The 15,954-nt window shown below is 55.3% G+C and overlaps 1 protein-coding gene across 1 annotated transcript in view; it reads left to right on the top strand.

The window, feature by feature from the left end:
* The window catches only part of GALNT2 (polypeptide N-acetylgalactosaminyltransferase 2), a 192,217-nt gene that overhangs the window by 169,082 nt on the left and 7,181 nt on the right, over positions 1-15,954 (top strand). Inside the window, exons 11-14 of the mRNA XM_047824969.1 lie at positions 1,816-1,942; positions 7,074-7,166; positions 7,492-7,575; positions 10,058-10,184. Coding sequence (XP_047680925.1) covers positions 1,816-1,942; positions 7,074-7,166; positions 7,492-7,575; positions 10,058-10,184 — 431 coding nt within the window. The remainder of the gene's footprint in view (positions 1-1,815; positions 1,943-7,073; positions 7,167-7,491; positions 7,576-10,057; positions 10,185-15,954) is intronic.

Here is a 15,954-nt window from a genome sequence, read left to right as displayed (position 1 = left end):
AACGCAGAGAACTTCTTATTCAAAGCTTTGTTGGACACGGAGAAAGTCAGAAACCCGTCACGGCAGAGACTTGGGTCGGTCATGACCCTACATTTTTCAAGGCTGCAAGGGAATTGGTTATGAGAGGCCCACGGCAGCTGCATGGATCACTCCTCTCGAGCCAATGAGGGATTTCCTGCTTGAGTTTGCTAGATCCAGTCCTAGGAACTCCCATCATGCCCGAGGGGGTGTTACGTGCCTTCAGCGGTGCGGTCTGGGCGCCTGCTGCCACAGACAGGGCTCTGCCTGGAGGATTTATCCAGCAGCTCGCTTGTGGTGTGCCCTAATCCCACCTTCTTTCTGACCCTTTTATGCTTCCAGCAGTGACTGCTAATTCTGTGCATTCTATCTCGCTTCCTCACCGTGTTCTTACGGGTGTGAAATGATGTCGAGGAAGTGCCCTTTGTATACAAACCATGAAGACTGTTGCGGCCACTGAGATGGTTGGTGAGGAGGACAGGTGCCTGGTCAGAGGGTGCCAGGCTGTTCCAGAAGCCAGCCACGCGCCGAGCTTTTCCCCAGTACAGACGCTCAGGGCAGTGTGTATGTTGAAGTTGGCCTGAGCATCTCATTACTCCTGCAGGTAGATTCTGTGTCGAAGCAGGTGAACCATTGGTTACTGACCAATGAAGTCCATGGCCAGCTCTTGAGGGTTCTGTGTTACTCGGGCATCTTTGGTCATTACCACAGTCCAAAGGCACCTGTGAACTTTCCAGGTGACTTGCAGCCTGCTGATAATGCACAGTTCTGGATAAGCGTAAATTTTGGAATTTAAGGGGAAGAGAGAAAGTCCAGCTGCTTACTCGTGGTCAGTGCCCTGAAAATAAGTTGTTGAGGAAGTTGGCCTATACGGTGGCCGGTTACATCTGACATCGAAGGTCCATTGTGGGTGTTTCATGCTTTTTAATTCATGGATGTTATACACCTTCCTGGTGCCTTTTCTAAGGGTGTCGATACAAAGCAAGTGCGAATGTAATAGCCCCTGATCACGAACCCGCTGGTGAAGAATTCAGGGCAAGCATTTCATCAGTTAATACCTGTGATGCCGCACGGATACGCGAGGTCTTGTGCCTGGAGTCCCTCCATGTTCAGAATAGACCAGAGAATCGCACTTGTCTGCAGGTGTCTCGTCTGAATCTGAAAAACGTTTCTGCATGCTCTTTTGTTGGTTTTTTGTTTTGTTTTGTTTTGTTTTTTTAATTTGGAACCGAATTCTTGAATGCAAACATGGGATTTGGTAGCACAGATCTAGCTGACTCCATAATTTGGATCTGTGCTCAAATCTAAGCTAGTAAATGTCCCAGGGTAGGGAGTTTGTTTGACATTCTTCTTTTTGTCTACACCACTTCCCATTTCTGTAAAAAAAACACCGCTGTGGAGACACCCTCTTGGTGAACCGCAGTACGAACTTTCGTTCCATCTTTTTTTTTTTTTCTCTTCAACTTTATTGAGGCGCCGTTGACGATTTAACGTTGTGTATATTTAAGACACGCAACTTGTATTCGCTACAGTCAGGCTGATCTGCCTGCACATACTTTCTTGATTGTGCTATGGAGCCAGGAGATACTGGGTGTGTCCAATGTCCCCACCGTAGAATGTTCAGGACCAGGTTCTGGAAGGAGGCAGGCTCCCTGTTCACATCTCCTTCAGGAGACGAGGGCACGAGAGCCCTTTGATGGGATACTGGCGGGTGGATGTCTGTACCCTGTCTGGGGTGGCTGCTGCTCAGAACAGTCCAGGGCTCCGTCAGTCACCCTGTCTCATTCATCGCCTCAGAGATCTCGTTCCGCGTGTGGCAGTGCGGCGGCAGCCTGGAGATCGTCCCCTGCAGCCGCGTGGGACACGTGTTCCGGAAGCAGCACCCCTACACCTTCCCGGGTGGCAGCGGCACCGTCTTCGCCCGGTGAGTGGCTATGAGGGGCTGAGCGGGGACAGGAACACCGGTGGCCACCACCACCCAGACGGGACTTAACCTCGGGCTGTATGGAAGCAGGTGTCCTTCCCTGGGGTGCCACTCAGCAAGGACGGGCACCGACTGTGCCCACAGCAGCACGGGTGCCACTCACTCTGCTGAGTGACAAGTGGCATGGTGTTTAATCCCGTTTCTAGGACGGTGTCAGAAGGACACAGCTACGGTGACAGGGAGCAGACAGGGGTGGGGCGGAGGCGTGAGTACAGAGGGGCAGCCTGAGGGGTATCCGGGGTGACCGTGCCTCCCTGCATCCTGATGTGGTAGTAATGACACCAGTCTGTACACGTGTGAAAGCTCAGACAACTGGACACCCCCCCCCGCCCCCCCCCCCCCGCCCGCGCCGGCAAAATGTGTGAGAAAACGTTATTGTGAACAAGAGGAACTTGATATGTTACCACTCAGGGCACCGTATGTGAACAACACGAAAGTCAGGCCGTACTAAATTCACGCCAAAAAGACGCGGCGTACGGAAATGGTTTATGGTAGATAACATATCTTCGCAAACGTGAAGATACCAGATCAAGAGTTTTCTGAAGAAGACAGGCCAGTTACCCATCGTGGGCCTACGGGTGTCTTCTGGGGAATTCTTCCAGATGCTAAAGATAAAACGGCACGCAGGCCCGTGGCCAGCCTGGCCCCAGGGAGCTGGGAGCGGTCAGCCCCACATCTGAATAGCTAAGTAAGACGGCAGCCAGTGATAAATGCTGCCAGAAGGATCAGAGAAGGATCACCGGTGGTCACATGGTTGAGCGGGAGCGGACTGGACACGGAGGGACCCTCTGCGCCCTCGTTTCAGACCCAGAGGTGGGAGGGAGGGGCTCTGGGCTCCTGGGGGGCAGCGCTCCCTGCAGGACGAGCAGGTCCTCGGCACTGAGATCGGTGTCTGCCAGCAGGTGGGCCCGGAGCCTAGGGAATAAGGGGACGGTAGACAGGGTGGGAGAGCTCGACCAGCCCCAGCCAAGCACCCTGTAGGTGGGGGGAAACTCGGGATGGTGTTTGGGTGCCGGTGGGGGGGAGTTACCGTAGGCACCTGACTCTTGAGCAGGTATCTGACTTCTCTGTTTTAAGCTTTAACGAGGTGTTCATGGCCTCTGAGCAGAGGGTGGCGAGGAGGTGACCTCAGGAGGAACCGATGGCAGGGGCGGGGGCCCAGGCAGAGAGAAGGTGGCGCGGACGGGGCTGTGGCCGTGACAGCGGAGCGCCGACAGGCAGCGATTACGGTGGCCTGGTTGTGGCCGGAGACCGGCAGCCGGGAATTATGAGCGAGCCCCAGGCCTGCGGTCAGCTTTGCCAACCCGGTGCCCCCACCGAACCCGGAGAGCTGGAGAGAGAGCAGAAGTGAGCCCGGGAGAACAAACAGCCTCTCTCTGGTCCACTGTTTCACAGCTTAGATTCCAAGTGCAGGTTGCACACCACACACGTTATTATTACCCGGAAGTGAAAATTATTTCAGCAGAAGTGAAAGTGTCAGCACGGAGGGTCTGAGTTCTGGGAGCCTCCAGCGAGGCCAAGTATCAAATAAAACTTCCGGCCAAATTACCCTCTTTGAACAGTACGTCCTTTCCCGAATGCCGTCTGACGTCATTTCTGCTCTTTACCAGAAACGGAAGTATTTCTTCTACAGCGAGCTCCACGAAATAAACAGTGAGGGGTTTGTTCTTTCCCGGGGACAACATGAGATTCCTCCCAAAAGCCTCTCGTGTGGACGTATTAAAGCCGTTGGTCGCTACCAGCGCAAGGTATTTGTTAACATACACAGAACATTGCTTTACGCAGTGTCGTTTTTAAGCTGTTTAGAAGGGAAACTTCTTCGCCGTAACTTACGGCCCCTGAGAAGTCTGCGCACCAGAGGCCCGGACAAAAGACTGACCCAGGCCCCCAGAGATCTGCTGGCCTTCGGCGCATCTCCGCGGCCCTCTGCCTCAGCTGACTCATCTAAAAGATAAGGGGGCCGAATTGGATGGTTTCTGAGGTCCCTTTCCAGTTCCGCGTTCTCTCTGGTTTCCTCTGATATGCGGCATCAAGTGTGTAAGTATTTCACCATTAACAATTGGGACTCCACGACAAGAGCTAACACGTATGTGGCGATTGGTGTGCGTCGGGCTGTTTCTCAGTACTTTACCAACATTAGCTTACGTCATTCTCCTAAAACCTTATGAACGAAGTACTCTGATTGGTCCCCGCTTCAGGGATAAGGGAAGCTGAGGCGGCGGAAGCGTCATCCCTCCGGCCAAGTTCACGCAACCGGAAAGCACTTGAGCCAGGTTGCCACTCGGGGAACCGGGCTCCGGACTCCACGGCCTTACCACATACCGATCTTTTTACCTAGATGCTAAAAGAGGCGATAGAACAACACGCAGAGGATGATCTCATTTATGTAGGTTAGTTTGTCAGCGAGTGAGTGAGTGAGGAATGAATGAATGAGTGAATGAATGAATGAGTGAGTGAATGAATGGAGCAAGCAGCCCCAGTGGGATCCTGCCTTGTTTTACCCCTCCCGTGTGCACATGTGGGCACTGGCACTTTAGAAAGGGTAAGGCTGTGACCCACCTGCAAATCCTTGCTTCGTGGCTCTGGTTGTGGCAGCCACATCCCTCAAGACCAGTTGAGAGTGGGCCAGTTGGGCGACGTCGCGACGTGTCCAGTTTGCTTCCTGCAGGCCCCTCAAGAGACTGTAGGGTGTTGTGTGCGTGCTGGAGTGTATGTGTGAATTAGAATTTACCCGGAGGCCAGAGATGGCCCCAGTCAGAAGAGCAGCCCGGCGGTGGGGCACATCCCTTAGAGAGGGGTATTGGGTTTTAGGTTTCGAGTTAATGGCGAGACTTCACCAATGCGATTGAAATGAAATACAGGAAACCCAGCGGTGTAAACTTACTTTCTTACCGGACTGTTTTCTGTTATTCCCACCGTGCAGTAGAACTGGCCCGTGTGACTCACACCTTCTTTTGCTGCCTGCTTTCTGAGAGAGCTACCCTGTCTGCGCTGAGCGTAGGGGTGGGCAGAGAGGAAGCAAAGGCAAGGAAAACCTGGATAAATCAAAGTGGACCCTTCTGGGTGCCGCTGTATCCATAGCACCAAGAAGACTGGCGTATAGTAGGTACTGAATAAATATTTGAATGAATGAATGGAAACTGGGGCGGAGGAAGCACGTGAAGCTTATTGGTTGAGTCTTACCTATGGATCTTTCTCTATTCAGCAGACAGAAGGATGTTGCTTTGCGTTTAGGGATTGCGAAATGGGTTAATGACTTAGGTGATTCAAAACCACTGTGTGATTGGAATTCAGAAAACCTTGGAAGCGTTCGGGGCTGAAAGGGACCTAGGAGATGCTTGAATCTAACCGTTTCATCCAACTGATGAGCAATCCCGGTCCCAGAGGACTGACGTCACACAGCCTGTTGGAGATTGACTGGGTGTTAAGTTGAGGCATGGGCCACTTAGTAAGACTCCGAATCCCAGTAAGCATGTTTAATGGCTCTTCTGAGAAATAATACTTACGATCCCGCATCCCGGGCACTTCAGATCTTTAAATGCTCGTTGTTGAACGTCTTTCTTACAGAGCGAAAATAATGAAATATCGCCAATTTCATTAACAAAGATGGTAGTCTTCTAATGTGGTAGGTCCATCTCTCCAGCCCCCTCCCCACCCCCTCCCTTCCCTGCACGCACATATCTATCGCGCGCGCTGTTCCCTAGCCTGTTTTCTCTCCACCCAACAGCCAGTCAAGGGCGTCATTCCACGGCAGCATGTAAGACGCACACCAGTATTTTCAGTGGCTGCAGAGAAGTCCATTTATTTGATCACTTCCCTGTCGATGGTCGTATGGTTTCTAATTTTCTTCGCCATTATAAACAATGCTGAAGTGAGCGTATTTTCACATGTATGTTTTCCTTCCTAGCCGATAAATTTCCACGAGGTAGGTTGTAGAAGCGGGAACTTGCCAGGTCAGAGGACAGCCATGTTATTTCGTATTGTCTTGTCTGTCTAGTAGATGGCATTTGGAACAGTTCATCTTCTATCTCAGGAAGAGAAAAAGGGGCTCTGCATCACTTTAGGGGAAAGATGTATGCCCCGCATAGAAATTATCTTCATAATTGTAGCTCACATCATTTGAAAGCCTCCCTGCTTCAAAAGAGACCTTTTTGGTAGAGAAAAGGAATTCCTTTCGAAGGTGAACGCGGCCTCCCTAATAATTTATTGTGGAAGAACGTCATGTGTTCTGTACGGATTCTTAAGGAGGGGTGAGTCTACTTTGGTACCGAGTCCAGGACTTGGGAGCAGAGAGGCCCCCTGTATGAATGCTGCTCTATACCTGCTTTGCAAAGAATGCCGGCAGGGTCAGATGTGGACGTCCGTGCGCGTGAATCCTTTAACGCAGGCCGTGTGTGCAAAAGTAGCTTGTTCCAGTGGCCTTATTGATCATGCATCATGGTTTTGAGACCGAAGCATGTGGTTTTCCTGCCTTCTAGAAAAGCACGGGGTAGCTGATTAGAGCCCCACGTGTGGGGCGTAAAGCTGCTGTCCCCTTCACGTGACGACTCCTTGTCCAAACAGGACACTCTGTCAGCTCGGGTCTGCAGGCAAAAAAAAAGTCTTTTTTAATAGGAATTCTATTCTATTTTTAACTTTTGCCCGGGGCCGTCTGGTAGGGTGAGAGCCGTGATGAGAAGGGCCGTGGAGGCCGAGGGGTTCTCGGCTGTCCTCCCTGGTGCTTCCTTCTGCGCACACATTCGCACGGGTTGTTGCCGTGACGCTTTGTCCTTCCCGATGGTACAGCCCCAGTCTCTTCTTCCCAGTCCCTGCCTGTGCTGCATTTCTGACTCCGACTTTTGCTCTTTGACAATCTGTTTTCGCGCAACCCGAGAAAGCGAGCGTGCCAGCTACCCGCAGACACGGGCCTGGGTGCTGAGCGGGGACAGCCCGCTCTCTACGCCACTGCCCAAGCTGCCGGCCGGCGTCGGAGGACCATCCTGAGTGGCACTCCGAGCGGACGGGTGCACACAGCGTGACGCTGACGGAAAGGAAGCAGATCACAGCTCAAGGAGATTTGTTTTGTTTCTAGTAACACCCGCCGGGCAGCAGAGGTCTGGATGGACGAATACAAAAACTTCTATTACGCAGCAGTGCCTTCTGCCAGAAACGTCCCTTATGGAAAGTAAGTGTAACTTGCACCCTCTCGTGCTGCTTTGCTCGGGATCCTTGGGGGTGGGGGGAGCCCCGTGGTCAGCCCGCACCCCAAGAACCACACCGCCTCCAGAGTCGAGAACAGGCGCCCGGGGGTCGAAGCAGGGGCCTCTGCTCGGGACCGGGTGAGGTCCTCGGGCAGGCGGGGTGCGGGAGGTGCCCGGGGTCATGGGGACAGGAGCGTGCGGGGTCCAAGGTCCACTGCCGCCTCCGTGCCGTTCTCAGGAGCAGATTTGATGGAGGGAGCCGGTCAGTTCTTCAGATTGGTAAAGGAATCTTGTTTCCCTCTTCTCCAGTATTCAGAGCCGACTGGAGCTTAGGAAGAAGCTTAGCTGCAAGCCTTTCAAATGGTACCTCGAAAACGTCTACCCAGAGTTAAGGTAAGCCCCCCGGGGGGACCTGCGGGGGGGGTGGGGTCTCACTTCGCCGGGGCTTAGGAGCAGCAAGTATCGGAGAGGCGGCGAGGCCTCGGAAGGTGAGGAAGTGAAGATTGCACCTCGGACAGGAGGCCAGGAGCTGGACCCCCTCCCCCCCCCCAGTGAGAGCTGCGTGTCCTTCCCCCCGAGCTGTCGCCAAGCGGCCCTGAGAATGTGCTCCCTGAATGGCGGCCTCCTGCCGCGTGTTCCCTTGCCCTTCTCCGGAGAGGTGGAGACAGTCCCAGGTGTCCCCTCATCTAACTCCTTCCCCGTTGGCAAGGGGGGCAGGGGCTAAGCGGCCGAGGACTGTGCTCTAACCGGCCGTGTAAGCGGCCCGAGGAGCAGCGCCCGCCCCCCCCCCCCCCCCAGGTGTGTGCGCTGTGCCCACCCTGCCCGGCTGCCTCCGTCCGGCCTCCGGTTCTGGCGCCCCGGGCCTCCCCGTCCTCGCGTGTCTCGCCCCAGTTGGCGAGAGTCGGGAGCTGAGACCCAGCACCGACCCGGGCGCAGATCCAAGAATACCTCCGCTCTGCCGCTTGCCATTTGGCCCCTGCCGCCCGGGCACCACCGCCCCCGCCTGTGCAACCGCCGATGGTGGCACCCAGCAGGGGCGCGGGGACCGGGACCCCGCCTACGGCGCCTCCCTCCTCCAGGCTGGTCTCTACCCCACGTAAGATGGGAGTCATGATGCCGGCGCCCTGCTTCCCTCCAGGAGAGCTCATCAGAAGCACTCTTCCGCGCCTTCCGTCCACACCCGGTGTCTCGTTGTAAATTAACGTGAGCCCCGCGTCCCGAGGGAGCACCGATACCCTCATCGGCGGGCGCGCGGGCCTCCGGCCTTCGGGATCCATCTCCGTTTAATCTTCGTAAAGGGGTTGCCAGACAGCTCTTGGCTTTAATGCAGCACATCCCTTATTCTGAGTATGCCCAGAGCGTTTCACCGCGAGTCCCGTGTCTCCCAGCCCGGGGACCGGGAACGCGACAGCCCCCACCGTGATCTTTTGCACTAACGGCTCCTCCAGAGCCCTCGTCACAGAGACGCGTTGGAAGGTTAGATGATGCGGCTGGGCCTCATCGCGGCTACTCGCGCACATCGCCCCCCTGGAACCATTGCCTCGGCTTTTAAAGCAACGTACGACGTCCTGCCCCCCCTCCCCCTGCCCACCCCCAGCCGGAAGAGAGGGCAGAGCGGGACGGTGTCCTCCCTCCGGCCCCCTCTGTGAAGGATGGCTTTCGCTGGGGATTGGGAACGGTGTCGGTCACCAGCGGGAGCCCCCCCGGTCGTCATCTCTCTCTGTCTCTCAGCTCATGCGGGGCCTCCCAGCAGCAGATCGTAGCCCCCCCAATGGCGCCCACCTCGTATTTGCTGGTCTGGGTCTTGGTGGGTAATGATGCCAGGCAAGAGCGCCATCAAATGCGGTTTCACCCCGAGGTGACACCGGACCGTGTCCGAAGCATCGCACACTGTGCCGGCAGGTGACTCCGCTGCCCCCGACCCTGCCCTGCGCCAGGCAAGGGAGACACCAACTTCGTACTTGTGTTGTGGCCATGGTAATCACTGCCACTTACCGAGTGCTTCCCAAGAGCCCAGCTTACGAGGCAGTATTTTTACATGATAACTTGCAGCTGGCCTGTTCCGCGGGTGCCGTGTGGAAGAGGGGGGTGAGGTGTGGAGAGAGCGGGAGGTCTGAGAGACGACGCAGCTGGTGCAGGGCCCAGGGCGGGTGCAGATGCGGGTCGAATCCCAAGGCGTGTTGTTCCCCCCCCTCCCCCCCCCGCCCACGCGGCCGCCCGACAAACCCACTCAGGTTCTCCCCTCTGCCGGGCGAAGGTCAGATCCTAACTTTTCTGGGAAGTTCAAGTGGCACGTGACCACGCTCACTGCTTTTCTTTTACTGTTTTTTTATTTTTAAATACGTATCTTTTTTTTTTTTAATTTTTTTTTTTAAGGTTTATTTTTGAGAGCACGAGGCGGGGGAGGGGCAGAGAGAGGGGGACAGAGGCTCCGAAGCAGGCTCTGGGCCCACAGCAACGAGCCCAGGGTGGGGCTCTAACTCACGAACTTGCGAGACCGTCAGCTGAGCCGAAGTCCGACACTCAACCCACGGAGCCACCCAGGCACCCCTCATTCATTGCTTTCCTAAAGAACTTCCAACGGACCAACACCGAAGAATACAGGAGCTTTTCCTTTCCAGAAACGTTTCCCTGACATGGAATACAAAGACTCGTCCTCCAACGTGATCTTCAGCCGGGCTTAGAAATCCAAGACGTGGGCGAAACACTGCCTCGCTGAGACCGCCCGCCAGTGGGGGAGGGGCACGGGGCCTAGTGGAGGCCTTCCTCGCGTGGTTCCTGCTGCCTGAGATAAAGTCACCAAGCAGAGGAAGTGGATGGCGGGAGCTGGGGGCTCCCAGGGAATTAAGCAGACGATTCTCCCGTTGCTTTCCAGGGTTCCCGACCACCAGGATATAGCTTTTGGGGCCTTGCAGCAGGGAACCAACTGCCTGGACACTTTGGGACATTTTGCTGACGGTGTCGTCGGAGTTTACGAGTGCCACAATGCAGGGGGGAACCAGGTATGTGCGTGGGGTGGACTTTAGCTCCCGGAGACCCAGAGATAACGGGGAAGGGGCCCTGACGTTACAAGTCCTAGCTGCTGCCTTTCTCCTGTGACCCCAGTTTTCCATGAGGTAGCACCCAGTTCCTGCCGGTCACCCACTAGCAGACGGCCACCAGATCGGGTGGGGTGTCCCGGATCAGAGGCGTGGAGCCTGTCAGCAGCCTTGGGCCAGTCTTAATCTCCTCCTCCTCCTCCTCCTCTTCCTTGTCTTCCTGCTGCCTCCTTCCTCCCTGTGATGTGTGCTCATCCCCAGAGCACCTGTTCTGTGTCCCCATCTGTGTCCAGTCTCCCGAATGTGCTTGTCAACACCTACCTATGTCCCCGTTAAATGGGTACTTAACCACAGTCCCTGTGGCGGCCGCCAGAGTCATTCCTGGTCCCCCTGCCTGTTAGACAGCAACGGTTTAGATAGAAAAATTAATAATTACTAGCTTCGGTCTGACACACACACACACACACACACACACACACACACACACACGCAACTTTTCCAGGAAGCGTAAAACCCCACCACCTTCTATCCTCACTGAAAATGAGACCAAGAAGCCTTGATGGGCCTAACCGTGGCCTACGTGTTCCAGAAGACAACGGTCTAGAGAGCCATTTTGTAATGAGATAATAATAGGTATTTGGGAAACCATGGGCTTTGTACGCAAAAAAGGTTGGGCAATGCTAAGTACTCTTACCTCCTTGAAAATATGCCAAGCTTTCAGAGGGCCTGCAGTTTAAATGGGGTGAGGCGGGGGTCAGGAGGCAGTTGAACTCGGTGTATACAGGTTTATTGATCCCAGAGCCTTCTTTAAAAAGGATTATTTTTTTTTTTAATATATGAAATTTGTTGTCAAATTGGTTTCCATACAACACCCAGTGCTCATCCCAAAAGGTGCCCTCCTCAATACCCATCACCCACCCTCCCCTCTCTCCCACCCCCCTAAAAAGGATTATTTTTAAAAGAGGGCCCCTCCTCCCATGTACAGCTGGTGGCTCCAGACGCCACCCCCAGGGAGTATCTAGGCAGACTGCGATCCCCAAATGTTCCCTTCACTTGGCGATGGCATCTTAGCAGATGCTTGGAGTGGTCCGGACACCCTAAATCAGACAAGGGGCGGGGAGCCAGCTTCAGGCGGCAGCCAGGGTCGGCCCAGCACCTGCGTGCCGCCCCCACCGCCCCCCGCCTGGGCTCCCAGGGTCTCCCCTCCGTCCCCAGAGCCTCTGCCCTCTGGACAGGCCGTGAGCTTTGCGTGAGCGCCCGGCCAGCCTCTGGGTGCAGCCGGATTTACGGATTTCAAGTATTTCACAGCCTGTGATATGTGGGTCCCCGTTTGTACTCTTTCCCAGGCCCCCCAAATGTGAGGGGTCAGCTGGAAGGAAGACCCGTAAAGAGGGAAGGAAGGAGAGGAGGAGGGAGGACACAAGTCGGGCAGTTTGTTGGTTGGGGACAGGAGGTGGGAGGGGGGGGCGGGGAGGCACTGTTCCTGCCTTTCAGTCCGAGGCAGTGAAATTAAATGTGATCCCACCTCTTGCTGGGGACCGCATGGCCTCTGTGACATACTCAGCCTCACACAACAGGGGATGACACAGGGTCGCGTGGCGTTGCCGCCATCCTTGTCCCGGCGCAGGTCTGACTGTGGGAGGCCGTGCAGGGATGGCTCCCTCTACGGGGCTGCGGTGGGAGGCGGGAGGGGTGTGAGCACGGGGACAGGCGGAGGTTTTATCTGCTTGTGTCCAGAGCCATGATGAAACTGCTGAAAGTTTGCCTTCAAATTATTTACCATCCCCATTGTTAGACATTTTATAATTCTGCCTTGGCTTCACCCAATTCATTCCTGGGGTTCCCCTCTGTCACATTTGCGATGTTCCGATGATCCAGTGAAAGTTCAAGGGCTGGCTCAGTCCTTTATATTTTAGCAGCTCTCCTGGGCAGTGAGAAGTCTTACTCTGTAGAACATCTGAAAGTAATTTTTTTAATGTTTCTTTACTTATTTTGAGAGAGAGAGAGAGAGAGCATAATCGGGGAAGAGAGAGAATCCCAAGCAGGCTCCGCACCGTCAGCACAGAGCCCGACACGGGTCTCGAACTCACGGACCGTGAGATCATGACCTGAGCCGAAATCCAGTCGGGGGCCTAGCCTGCTGAGCCAGCCGGGTGCCCCTCTGTAGGGCATTCTAAAAGTAAGTGTGCCGGCCGGCCGTGAAGGATTTCCCGTCACCGCCCACCCTGCCCTCAGCGTCTGAGGCACCAGCTTCTGTCCCGGGCTCTGTGCTTGGCTCTCGACCGCTCAGTGGCCCATGTGATCACCCCCACCAGTGACGGCTGGTGGCTGTGGCTCTGGATCCCCAGATCCCGCCTACATGTTGGTATCTCAGCCCACGAACACTCCTCTGGCCTGCCCCGGACATTCTCGGTTTACACCTGTTTCTCCCCGTGAAATTTTTCATTGCTCCCCCTCTCAGTGTCCGAGGTGTCCTGGTTATAGTCCCCTGATGTCTAGGCATCGGAGCTCGCTGGTGGCGAGCTGCTCTCAGGGCACCGTCTTCGGGGGAGGAAGTAGTTGGGGACAGTGGAGGAGGCCACCCAGACACGGCTGCTCCCAGCTGTGCACACAGGCGACAGTGCTGTGCCGTGGCCCAGCCCCGACCTTGGCCTGTCCCAGAGCCTGCGCAGAGCAGACCCCGGTGCCGTGCCTGGGGCTGTCGTGACAAACACACGTGACGGCCTGTGCGGAGCCAACCCGTTCCCACTCTTTTTTCCCCTTTCCTGTTGTGAGACCATTGCTGTTCTCGCACGGGGTGACTTTTCCTCCCTTTCAGCAGATATTTGCGGGGGACCCGCTGTGCCAGGCGCTGCCCCCTCAGGGGTCATAGACGGGAGGACACAGCCCCGCCTCTCCAGGGAGCAGGTTTCCACTCGCCCTGAGCACTCCTCCTGTGGTTTTGTGCTGGAATAGCCCCGAAAGCTTTTAAGAAATGCAGATGCCAGGTCCCATGGCCAGAAAGCCTGGGATTTCACTTGGCCTGGGGCCGCAGAGCACTGGGGCTTTCGAAAGCTCCCGAGGCGGGTGATTCTAAAGGAGCAGCTGCACAGTGAAGAGTTTCCTCGAGGGAGAGGCCACATCACTGAGGGACCGGGAGGCAGTATGACGACGTGGTGTACTTTCACCCACACACCTGGGAACACGTTCCTCCGTGGACCGGCCTGAGGCCCAGAGAGAGCCGCCTTCTAGATCAGCGCCGTCCAGCTGTGCTTTGTAAAGTGGGGGCGGTGTTCTGGTCCGCCCCGTCCAGTGCGGTTCTCCCCGACCACTTGCAGCGACAGAGCGCTCAGAACGTAGCTAATGCGACCGAGGGTGCGAGGCATTTGCTCCGTTTAACTGAACCGAGGCGGGGCGCCTGGGTGGCTCGGTCCCTTAAGCGTCCCACTCCGGCTCAGGTCACGATCTCGTGGTTCGTGGGTTTGAGCCCCACGTTGGGCTCTATGCTGACAGCCCACAGCCTGGAGCCTGCTTGGGATTCTGTGTCTCCCTCTCTCTCTGCCCTCCCCCCCTTTCACTGTGTGTGTGTGTGTGTGTGTGTGTGTGTCTCAAAAATAAAGGATTAAAAAAATTTCTTTTTCCCACCGTACTGGGGAGTGTGGTTCTGGAAGGCAGAGCTCACGGCTGCCGCTTGCAGGGAACCCAACTCGTAAACCCGCCACGAGTGAGCCCCATCTGATCTGACGGAAAGTGGTGCTTTCTTGAGGAGTGTGCCACATGGGTGAAAACTGAGGGTAGATAACATTCCCTCACTGAAAATAGGGTCCCGTGCTCTGGAAGAGTAAGGTTTGTTATGTGGTTTCTGGCTGAGCCCCAGCAGACACACAGGAAATGGGAACATTAATGGCCGGGCTTTTTTAAGAGGAGCGGCTCAAAAAAGCGTTCCTTAAATATTTATGAACTTTATTTGACAAATCCAGATCATTGAGATGCAACACAGAAGAACAAAGTGGCAACTAGCTGTGTTGTTTGCACAGCTGAATTAGTTTTTCTGAAATTCAGCCTAAAGTCGGCTTTAAAATAATTAAGCGCACAGTGGCCAGACACTCGTAGAAACATTGAGACGTGAGCTTTAACTGGGTATCTGTTTGCAGCCCTTCCAGCGGCTTTCGACACCTGCTTCCCGGAACCATCTAAAATCTTAGCCTGGGGGGGGGGGGGGTCTCAGTGCCATTATTTCACACAAGCCTCGCTGGACACGTGACGAAAGACCGCATGCGCGTCCTCCTTCTGGGGGGGCCTTTGTGCCGTGAGTGACGCCCTCAAGTGCCGGTGACGTTGGGCACCTGTTGGCACTTGAGAAGCACTGACTGTTGAGTGACGGCATCGTGGAAGGTTGCAGTCGCCCCTCAGAGGCGGCACGTGGCCCTTCCCAGAGGGCGCTCTGCAGAGCTCACTGCCAAGAGGCGCTGGTGGGGACAGGTGGGGACAGGGCTCCGAGCTCCCGAGTCTGAGAGTCGCAAAGGAAAGCAGCCCGGGCGGTCTCTTCTATCCTCGGACTTTCAGAGCCTTTAAGAGACTTCTTTCCGAATTTGCGGAGGGAAACATGGCCCAAACTCACCGTTTCCCAAATGTACTTGACCTGGAACTAACTTCATAGAATTCCTCATGGAGCACACTTTGAGAAACGCTAGTTAAAAGGTGAGGACGTTGAAGCCGAGGGGAGTGAGGGCACTGGCCCGAGTCGGCCTCCCTGTTAGGAGCGAGGAAGCCGGAGAACAGGCTAACGGCTTTTCCAGTCCCTGCAGGGGCTGCCTGTCTGGGGCCCACCATTTGTCCCAGGGTGACCTGGGTATTGAATAGTGAGGCTTCTTTAAAAGGTCATTTATTCCCTGGGTGCCTGGGTGGCTCAATCAGTTAAGCGTCTGACTCTTGACTTTGGCTTGTATCATGGTCTCATGCTTCGTGAGTTTGAGCCGCACATTGGACTCTGCACTGACTGCACAGAGCCTGCTTGAGATATTCATTCTCTCTCTCTCTCGATAAATACACTTTAGAAAAATGATAATTTATTCCCTCTCTCATCTCTGAATAATTTCTCCAAAGCACTTAATAGCACCTAAGTGTCCGTGGTACATTCATGTGTGTGTTACGTGTTCTCCCCGCTGGAGAGCCAGCCTCACGAGGGCGGGGCCCTGCCTGTCTGTTCACTGCCCTGGGCCCGGCCCTGCGAGAGCACCTGGGTCGCTGCAGGGCGCAGTGGGGCCATTGCGAGGACGGCCGTATCGTGGCAGCTTTCTCGGGCACGCAGCAGAAATGACGCCGCGGGTAGTCTGTCCTGATAGAATTCTGCGTCGGGAGACGCCTTGCTGCTTCTGGATCCCGAGCGCTCATTTGGGTGTTTACCCCTTCGAGAGGGTCCTGTCCTAGAGCAGAGGTCAGAAGCCACCTTCCTCCTGTCCCACCCGCTGCCCTGCCGGGAGCCCTCTGCCCGTGGCCACACTCCCACTTCTTCCCCATTCTCTGGCTTCCTGCCGTTTGAGACAGTCTTATCGAGTACTCAGAATAACTAGTTGTGCTGTGTGTGTGTGTGTGTGTGTGTGTGTGTGTGTGTGTGTGTAAATACATAGGCCCAGCCACAGGGATCTCAGACCTTCGTGAGCATTAAATCACCCACCGCCCGGTAGTGAGGCTACTACACGCTGTACGTTTTGCCTAAATAGGCCCTGTGTAGTTTATAATTTTCACACGTTAC

This window comes from Prionailurus viverrinus, chromosome D2 (genome assembly GCF_022837055.1).
Source record: "Prionailurus viverrinus isolate Anna chromosome D2, UM_Priviv_1.0, whole genome shotgun sequence".
Lineage (NCBI taxonomy): Eukaryota > Metazoa > Chordata > Mammalia > Carnivora > Felidae > Prionailurus > Prionailurus viverrinus.
Note: the sequence above shows the minus strand (reverse complement) of the source record. Positions and strands in the feature narration are given on the sequence as shown.